Source organism: Chiloscyllium plagiosum, chromosome 13, assembly GCF_004010195.1.
Source record: "Chiloscyllium plagiosum isolate BGI_BamShark_2017 chromosome 13, ASM401019v2, whole genome shotgun sequence".
Taxonomy (NCBI): domain Eukaryota; kingdom Metazoa; phylum Chordata; class Chondrichthyes; order Orectolobiformes; family Hemiscylliidae; genus Chiloscyllium; species Chiloscyllium plagiosum.
The window spans coordinates 83270708-83281137 of NC_057722.1; the positions used below are offsets into that span (position 1 = coordinate 83270708).

The 10430-nt window shown below is 39.9% G+C and overlaps 1 protein-coding gene across 8 annotated transcripts in view; it reads left to right on the forward strand.

Annotated features, from left to right (window-relative positions):
- Positions 1-10430, forward strand: part of mecom (MDS1 and EVI1 complex locus) — a 1133356-nt gene that overhangs the window by 884646 nt on the left and 238280 nt on the right. For 7 of the 8 annotated variants that reach the window (XM_043702874.1, XM_043702878.1, XM_043702875.1 and 4 more), the window contains exon 4: positions 3891-4022. In XM_043702874.1, coding sequence (XP_043558809.1) covers positions 3891-4022 — 132 coding nt within the window. Of the gene's footprint in view, positions 1-542; positions 739-3890; positions 4023-10430 lie in introns of those variants that run through there. The other variant, XM_043702881.1, reaches the window with a different exon arrangement.

A 10430-nucleotide genomic window follows, 5' to 3' on the forward strand; every position in this document is an offset into this window, starting at 1 on the left:
GACTGCTGGAGGGGGGGGGGGGGGGGGGGGTAATTTGGAAAATACAAAAATGGAGCATATGCAGTTACAGCCAGGTGAGAATCCACTCTGAACCAGTTACATCACCCCCCACCCAACACCCATCCCCAGAATGTGGGGTCTCATCTGAAGCTCCGTTCACACTAATAGAGATAAGAACAAACTTTGTAGCCTTAACAACTGCCTATACATAGCGCTTCTATATGAGTGTGTGTATGTATACGTTTCCATGTCTGTGTTTGTGTACATATAGTTGGGGATTAAAGTGAAATCGGAAATGGCTTCTTTTTTCTGATTAAGCCACGATTCATTTGCTGTTTATATACCTTCTTAAAATACTTTTTAAAAACAATTAATATGCGAACAGGGTGGTTCAGTGGATGATAGTGACAAAATGTCGAGCTGAAATGGGGCTGATTACTAATTGTTCAGATCCCTCTCGAGACTGGTTCCTGAGAGGCGTGTTACAGAGTTTTCATTCCGCCCTCCCTCCAGCCCAAGGTAATGCAATCGGGAGACAGCGAGCAAAAACGGACGCTGTCTTTAAATCCAGCCCGTGTTAACCTGTTACTGTCTTTTTAATGAGCTCTCCAGGAGATCTCTCTCCAGTGACGACCTTTCGTTGACCTCGACGATCGAGGACGCTTCTGACACTTCATCATAGAAAACACAGAGACAGACAGACAGACAGAGAGAGACAGAGACAGAGAGACAGAGAAAGTAAGCCGGAGTTCGCGGGGAAGCCGCGTGTGGATGGAGCAGCTCCCGAGCTGGGGTGAGGGCAGGTCGGGGTATTGAGCTGGGAAAGCTAGCCCCGTCCCCCCACCCCTCCCCGTCCCCTAGCTCCCAGCCCCCGGCCGCTGTGACCCACTGATCTCTCCCCCCGGAGGGCTCTCCTCCTGCAGCAACTTGCTGGCCTTGACCGACAGTGTTAGCTCAGGACAAACAAACTCACCCGGGAGTGCCCGACAGCGGTATCACCGAGGGAAGGGAAGGTGGGGGGGTGGGGGGACTGAGCGGCCGAGGGGAGAGTCCAGGGCCGGGGGCGCCTACAGTCGGAGCTCGGATCGGGGGCTTATCTGGCGGCCGCCGGAGGGAGAGAGCGGCAGGTAAGTGAGTGAGACCTGACCCCCCCCCCCCCTCACCTTCACCCCCCTCCCTCCCCCTCACCCACTCCCTGGCCTTCACCCCCAGGGTCACAGGAAGCTCTCTCCCTGTTGCACTGATATTCCGGGCAACAAACGTTTCGGCTCCGCTCGCCCCGGACTCCCCGAGCACTGAGACCCTTCCTTTGCCCGAACAATAGCCCCTCACCCCCTTCCCCATGCTGTCCCGGTGTGAGGACTCTGAGACCCCGGGAACTCCCTCTATCCCGAGTCGGGCTGCGATCCCAAGCTCCTTGTTCCTGAGAATGGGACACGGCCCGGAGGAGGGGTGGGTGGGGGACCCTGAAGCCGGGACGGGGGCAAACACACCTCCCCCCTTCCCTCACAGTCCCCCTCTACATTCCCTCACCCTCACCCTTATCTCCCTCCCTCACTCTCACACTCCCTCTCCATCCCACACACACACTAACTTCACCTGTGAACCTTGGTCAAGCCCCTGCCCTGACTGTGCCCCTTCCCGGCTCCGTGTCCAGGGCTGGCCCGGTTCCGTTCTGTCGTGGTCCTTATGGAAGTGACTTCCCCTTTGTCGGTTACCAGGTTTAATTAGGAACCCAAGGAAATCGGCGGATAAGAGGCAGAGGGATCCTTTTAGGGTGACTGAGCCTTTGTTTCTACACGTGAAGTTTGATTGAAATATCAAGGAGCTGAGAAAGTATAGTAAACATCAAACCAGAAGCGTGTGGAGAAAGTTGTTTCTCGGGCAAAGTCTGAGACAGTGAATGGAGCGTTCGGTCTGACAGAAAGTGGCAAGATTCAAAGTTTTACAATGTTTTGAAAATGCCAACAAGATGACAATTTCCAAAATACAATCTTTATAACAAGATTTTGTCGTGTATCTGATGCAATATTTGTTAAGAGATTCACTGGAAATGTTCCTTCAATGGTTCCTGCCCCTTGATGTGTAATGAGAACAGTAAGGTCAGACTTTATTCACACACACACGGTGGCTCCAGGCCGCGATTGCTTTCAACGTAAAAACTGACTCTTAATGGCCGCAGTTTTTCAGCTCCTGAGATCACAGCTTTTTATTAAGCCCTTAGAATGTACAGTAACCGGCGATGTTCAGAACAGAAGGCACCATCTTCTGATTTCCGATCAGGGTAACAGCACCTTCCAACCCAATCGTGCGTCCCGGAAAGTTAATGAGTTGGAGCAGCTCCTGTTGAGTTCTGATTTGCATGTTCGAGCGCTTAGAGGTTAGGCAAACAGGGAATAGCCTCAATAACTCCGAGATAAAACTAGTTGCTCCAAAAGAAATGCAATTGTGTTCTTTGAAAATAATGTTCTCGAAGTTAGGGGTTCTTTTAAAGAATAGCTGTCTGTATTGTTAGCATTGTTTAATTCTCGATGGGCTCAGAGTGGCTTCACTTCTAATGTTCTCTCATCCCGGTTTTACCGATTGCACCCCTACTTCTTTGCTCGTTGTTGTCACTTGAACGTCAGTCGCGCTTTAAAGATATAGTTTGCTGCTAAAGTTTTGTTTCGAATTGTCAGTAGAATACCTCAGCATTTAGTAATTTACTGATTTCTAACGTAATCTATTCTTTGCCCGTTTCAATATCAATGCATTAATTTAAAGAAAACCAATATAAACCTGTCTAATGCACCTGGCATCACATTCTGATCTTCCCAAGTTTTTTTAATGTGTGGCTGCTTTTAGTCGAAATGATAAGGAGTCATTTTCGTAGTTCAAACACACAGCCTTCAATGTTTGCAGTTACCACCTTTTCATATTTACAGTACTTCAAGCCTGATCCACAGATTAAACTGAAAGTTGACTGCTTCTCAAGGTTACTTATTATGAAGTGATTTAGTTCAATACCTATCTCTTTTAAATGGACATTAAAGTAATTGTGAATATATAAAGCTACTTTACTCCAACTGTTGACACAACTGTTTATATTTATATATGCAAGTCTATGATTTATATATGCTGTATAGCAATGCCTGTCAATCTCTTTTGTTATATATGTCTAATCTGTATATTGAATGCATGTAGATACCCAATATAAATAATGTGGATGTAATATGAATATTGCACATGTTAAAAACTGGACATCATTTATTGTTGTCCAGAACAAAGTTTGTTTTCTCTTAAATAGTATTTGTCAAATACAAAAATTTCTAGGACTTTTTGATCTTTTTATGATTAGTTAGTTATTCTGAATTAATTAGTTCGAGAGACAGGTTTTGTAAACTGTTGGTATGGCCCCACCACCACCACTTAAAATTTCATTCATATTTGATTGCAGGGAAGTGTTTGGAAATTAAAAATCTGTTGATATGAAGACCATGCTGAAATTTAACTTTTCAGGGAATAATTTGAAAATCCACAGTAGCTCAATCAGAGTTATAAACTGTTGACATGTACAGATTAAACATTGGGGGGTGGGGTCATGACCCCACAAAATAAAAGTCAGGGTTACATTCCACTCTAAAGGGTTGAGATGATATATGATGTCTTTCTCCCCTCCCCTCTAATCATTAGAAAATGTCCAAAGAATGATCATATGCCTCCAAAATGCTTTAGTTAAAGGGATTAATTATTTGCGCTGTGCAGACTAAATATTGTAGCTGCATGTATGTATTAAATTTGCATATGTGCTGGGCCATTTTTTTTGTAGCTATGTGGGAGGTACATAGTTTATTTCTGGCTTCCTTTGTGACTCACTCTATATTGATTTTATCTGAACATTTTTCTTCCAGGTCTTGGACGAGTTAGGCAATGTAAAGTTCTGCATCGATGCCAGTCAGCCTGATATAGGGAGCTGGCTCAAATACATCAGGTTTGGACGGAGTTATGAACACAACCTAGTCGCATGCCAGATAAATGATCAGGTATGTTGAAAATGCTTGTTTGACTTTATCACTCAGGATTTCAAAGGCTTGAGACTATTGCAAGCTTTAAGGAGAATACAGGATTAGTAGCTGATAGCAAAGCTACTGTAGACCCTCGTGCCATGTTTGCTCCTGTGTTAAGTGGCATAAGGGAGATGTTAAACACAGATTATGTGCATTTTTTTCACACTGACTTTTTTTTGTTGTCATTCAACATTGTCATTCCTTGTCTGCTTACAGTTTAGTGATTAATATGTGAAAATACGAAATAACCGTCCCTTTACAGGACTTATTAAGCTCAGGTCTGATGCAAGTCGTCAGTGGAAGGAAACAATCGACATTAGCAAAACACTTTAGCAAACCGGTAATAGCCAGAGCCAAATTACAAAGCCCTGATGTTTAAAACATAGGAAAACAATTCAAAATGAAACACCAAGAGTTGTGTGAGCGATTTTTCAAAAACGATTATCCATACTTTGTATACCATACATTTTGGCAATTCTTGGTGAAGGCCCAAAATCCCATCAGAAGGCCATAGACCACATTACAAACTACTCTCAAAGCTGCACAGAATGAAATGGAACAAGAGGTAAATTAGGACAAAGTGATTAGCTGGGGCTTAAATTTATCTTAAGAAAACTTGAATTTTGTTATCCTATGTTCACATATCTACTGACACACAAGTGTAGTTACCTAATACAATTTAACATGATGTTTGTAGAAAATAGGAAAATGAAATGTCCAGAAATTTAATTTAGAAGAGCCTTATGAGATTTTAATGAATTTTTAACATCCTGAATATAAATATGTCACATAAATATGTCAGTAGACCTTGTCACATATTTTGGGTTTAAATTATTTGTTACGTTTGGTGTATTGATATGATAGCATTGTCATTAAATTAGTAAACTGAAAATCCAAAGGTCAGAAATGATCCAGAGAGATAAATTAAAACCCCGCAAGCTAGCTGAGAATATTGAATTAAGTTAATTTGTTAAATTTGGAATTAAATAGCTGGGCTCAGTAATGATCATGTAATTACTGGACTGTAACAACAAGCCGTCTGGTTCACTTATGCTTGTTAGGGAAACAAACAATTGTCCTTACACGGTGTGGCCCAAGTATAAATCCAATCTTAACTGACCTGTGAATTGACCTAGCAAACTGCTTCGTGGTTTTCACCACTACCTTCACAAGGGGCATTAGGATGGACAGTCTTATCAGTGGTACACCCATCAAAATGATTTTTTTAAAACGACATAATGACATTCAGCTCTAAGGGCTCATGGCATCCTTCATTTAAAACATAACAGCAGTAAGCTTGTGCACCAAATGTTCATTTACAGACTGAACAAAGGAGCCTAAATTTTAATTTGAATAATTCAGTGTTAGAAATTATGGGTGAGTCAGGTTTGGTGTAGACTATAGATATCTGAATTTTAAATAAGTTGAAATGTGCAAAGAGCAAAGTCTAGAGACTAGCCAGAAAGACAGGGTGTGAGTTTGGAGGCATTCAAAGTTATGACCGAGAAATTTACTGTCAGGTGGCTGAAGTAAAGGAGGCAGCAAGCAGAACTGGATATTGTTACAGTTCTTGATGTAGTCGGTCTTTGACCTGGGCATGTCTTCTGAGGATGAAAGAGGGACAAGGTGGTAGACTGTTTCAGCCTGAGACTGTGGCAGGGAAGGGAAATAAAGTTAGTGACATGAGTGGATGATGTGACAGGAAATAAAGGCCAATCCAATACTGGATTTGATGCATTTTGAATACATAAAGACAGTGCAAAGGATGAGAGTAGAGGTGGACAAGTAAGACTTTGTGTCTTTGATAGTTATGTTAAAGGTAGTCCATGGCTGAAAATGAAATCACAGAATCACTGAGATTGACTGGAAGCATGCCAATGAGGAAGATGGGATTTGCAGTGTTTATGTGAGTCAAGGGAGGATTCTCAAGATAGGTCGTTGTGGAAATCCTGAAATTGTGCTGTGGGGATGGTGAAGAAGACATTGAAAGAGTTGTTATGGCTTTATTTGAAAAAGAAGCGGACACAAGTTCAGCAAATCGTTCACAGGTAGAATAATGTCTTGGTCACAGAAAGTGGGATCTGTGTCTTTAGTTAAAGCCTTTTGCGCTGTGGAAGGAGGGAATTAAAACATAATTAGAGAGATGCAAACTTGGAATTATGGCTACGATGGATATGGCTTTGGAAGATATCAACACACTCAGTGACTTTGCAGAGGCCAGAAAGGTTGGAGTTGGTTGGAAAGACAGTAGTTTTTTTTTGAGGAAGGGTAGGTAGGGTGTTACCTGAAAATGAGAACCATCAGTTAGACATGGTGAAGGTGGAAGAGTGGTGGCAGGAAGGAAAATTGTGTTACTGTATTTTAATGGGAATGGGATCAAGACACCAGGAAATGTGACCCATGGATTTGATGAGCTTGGTTGAGGCATAAATAATAATCGGACTGTAGAATAATTATATTACTCCAAGAGGATATAAAGAACAGCAGTAACTGATGGAATATATCCAACTGATGATGAAACACAATCTACTAATAAAATATTACACTGAAATATTATTAAGATAGTATACACAAGTAGTTCTGGAAGAAATACATATGGCAACTGTCTGTGTTTAAAGATTTAGTTATTTACAGTTAAGGCATTTATATTTAAAAAGATTGTGCTAAGAAATGGTTAAACCTATAATTTTAATTTAGTAGAACCATTTAAAATTCCTTTTTCCTTCAAAGTGTAATTTTCATTTTTGTGAGATCTGCTTGTTTTTATTCTGATTAGTTCTCTTTTTAAACTGTTGATTTTACTTTATTACTGTAATGTGATTACTGATGGCTCTGCTGGTAAATCATCCTAAGTACACAGCGATGGTTGACCTGATGGATGGATGAATAGATGAAACTGACTGGAAATTGATCACCAGAGAAAGGGGCAGGGTCTGGGTGTTGGTATTAATATTGAAAGAGACACAACTTGAAGCTCTTGACAGTTTGCTGTGCATTTTACAGATAAGAAAATAACCAACTTGTTTTTATGGATATTACTTAGATTTTAATTTTGCAAACAGTTGAATATGATTGCCAAATTTCATACATATAAATTACTAACCAAAAGAAATCACATTATATGATAGCAACTTTATATGGGCTAACAATTATGTTAAAACAGTGAACAAAAGAATTTAATTCTAAACTGTTACTGTGTTTGCATGTTAATACTGCACAGCATGACTTCATCCTTATAAAGAGGCAGTCTCACCATCAAAACAAACCTTTGCAATAATTCCTATTAATACTGACTTTATTCTCAGCAGATTGCAGAAGTTTTAAAATTATCATCAATAAATAACATAAGAATTTGTCATTTTGTTCAATGTTTTAATGAAACGGTTAACCTCTTAATTCTAGGGGTTGGTGTTAATTTCCCTGTGAAATACCAGACAATGGAATTTCATGTGAACTCCTTAAGCATTCTAGTACTAATATTTACACACTGTAATTTCAAGGCCAGAGATCTCTCAAACATATGCAAATGCAGAGCACATATACATTAAGCCTGGAGGTTCTGTCAGGTCACGATTTCAATCAGCACAAATTAGTGAAACATTTAAAACAGGAAATTTTAAGGATAAATCATCAGTGCAATTCAGATTCCACAGTGTTATACAATCATTTGAAAAAATATTGCATTGGAAGCTGACCTACAGTCACACCAGAATTTCAGATTATATCCCAGTCACCCCGGTGAATGTGTTGTGACCAGTAGATTGTTAAAATGTTTATTTTTTAAGATAAATCCATTTTCTGCTAATACAACAGATTACTGCACATTTAAATATGTTAAGAAAATTTTCTAAAATAAAATATCTTTTTCAAAAGGCTCTAAAACATTGAAATGAAAACAGATCTACTGTCATTTGCTTTTACTGTAAAACATTATTCCTTTTGGATTGGTTGATAGTAATTTATAGTTCTGATATGAAATTAGTTTGAGTAGAAAGATGGGAAAAAACAGAATGTTAGCGCAACTTTCCCAGTTTGCCAATTGGATCCAAAACTGAAACTATTCAATACATATATAAAATATGTAAGTAAATAAATCCACCTCAAATCTATTGCAAAAATCAGCAAAGACAACAAGCCTTTTGAAATCTTTTCCACTACATCAAGACGTAAGCTATAATTTATAAAAACAAATTGCTGTTGTGGCTTATGCTCCATCTGCTGCATGTACAGTTTAATGTCTATGGTAAAAAGTGGACAAAAGAATTTAATAAATTCATTGCTTTATCCATGAATACAAGTGAACAATACTTTCTAGGCTGCACTTTCTCAAAAATTCTTAGAAAAGATCAATTCAACTTCAGCAATTATATCATGAAAGTCTCGCCAGTTTTTGTAGCAGCAACAATGTTTACAGATTTTGTTTTGGCCAATCTCCCAAAATGTCCCTATTCCTTAATTGCTTCTCATTACTTTTATCAATGAGAGATCCATCCATGGGGAATTATTTTTGTAATTTTTTATCAATGTTCTTTAAATGATACCTAACTAATTTAATACACTCTCATATTTAATGCATTTATTGGCACAAGCCTAGCACTGAGTCTGGCCAGATAACACTGCACACATCACAGCGCTATTTTTGCATTGATTACCCTTTTTGTTTGAGAGTGGGATAAAGAATTGGATAAAAAATTAGCTCATTCACAACTCTCTGGCATTCTGCTAATGAAATAGACCACATTTAACTGCTAACAGACAAAAGACACTTTGACGAACAATATCACAACAAGCAGGAAACTATGCATGCTGAAAGTGCCTCCATTATTCCACCACAACTGGAAAAATTAAAGCAATAATTAGCCAAATTGGAAGGTATTAAAATTAGTTAACACCAGCTTAAGTAAAGATTTTGCAGGTGGTTTGCTTGGTAAAGGAATAGTTCAGGATCATACTAATTTTTGGTTTGGACAATAGAATGAAATATGATCATTTCATGGGATTAGTGGGTTTATACTTTAGAAGATTCAGCTGTTGCCATGAGCACCCTGTTTTTTGACCTTAGTGATTGTTACATTGTGTAATGGCTGTCAAAGAGCAAATCATGGATGAGTTGAAATTTAGAAATGTAGAAACGTAGAAAAATAGGAAGCAGGAGTAAGCGATTCAGACCATTTGTGCCTACAGTACCTGGAATTCCCTCCCTAAGGGCATTGTGGGTCAATCTACAGCACATGGATTGTAGCGGTTCAAGAGGGCAGTTCACCACCACCTTCTCAAAGGCGTTAGGGATAGAACTTAGAACATTATAGTGCAATACAGGCCCTTCGGCTCTCGATGTTGCGCTGACCTGTGAAACTAATCTGCAGCCCATCTATCCTACACTATTCCATTATCATCCATATGTTTATCCAATGACCATTTAAATGCCCCTAAAATTAGTAAGTCTACTACTGTTGCAGGCAGGGCATTCCACACCCCTACTATTCTCTGATTAAAGAAAATACCTCTGACATCTGTCCTAAATCTATCACCCCTCAATTTAAAGCTATGCCCCCTCATGCTAGCCATCGCCATCCGAGGAAAAAGGCTCTCACTGTCCACCCTATCTAACCCTTTTATTATCCTATATATCTCAATTGTCACCTTTCAACCTTCTTCCATCAAACGAAAACAGCCTCAAGTCCCTCAGCCTTTCCTCATAAGATCTTCCCTCCATACCAGGCAACATCCTGGTAAATCTCCTCTGAACCCTTTCCAATGCTTTCACATCTTTCCTATGATACAGCAACCAGAACTGAAATCAAATACTCCAAGTGCAGCTGCACCAGAGTTTTGTACAGCTGCAGTATGACCTCATGGCCCCGAAACTCAGTCCTTCTACCAATAATAGCTAACACACCGTATGTCATCTTAACAACCTTATCAACCTGAGTGGGCAATAAATGCTGATCAGCCAGTGGTACTCACATCTCATGAATGAATTAATTAAATAAAAGAGCCTATGCCACCATGGCTGATCATCCAACTCCATAATCTATAACAAAGAATGGCAGATGCTGGAGATCTGAAACAAAAACAGAAATTGGTGGAGAAACTCGGCAGGTCTGGAAGCATCTGAGGAAAGAACGGAGAATTAACTTCTCAAGTCCAGTGACTTTTCCTCAAAATCAAAAGTCTGCTTTTCTCCTAAATCCTTTGATCCCTTTCGCCCTCAGTGCTATATCCAACTCCTGCTTTAAATCACACAGTGTATTGGCTTTGACTGCTTTCTGTGGTGGTGAATTCCATGGGCTTGCTACTCTCTGTCCCCATCTCATTCATAAATGGTTTACCCCATATCCTTAGACTGTGGCTCTTGGTTCAGGACTCACTTGCCATCAGGAA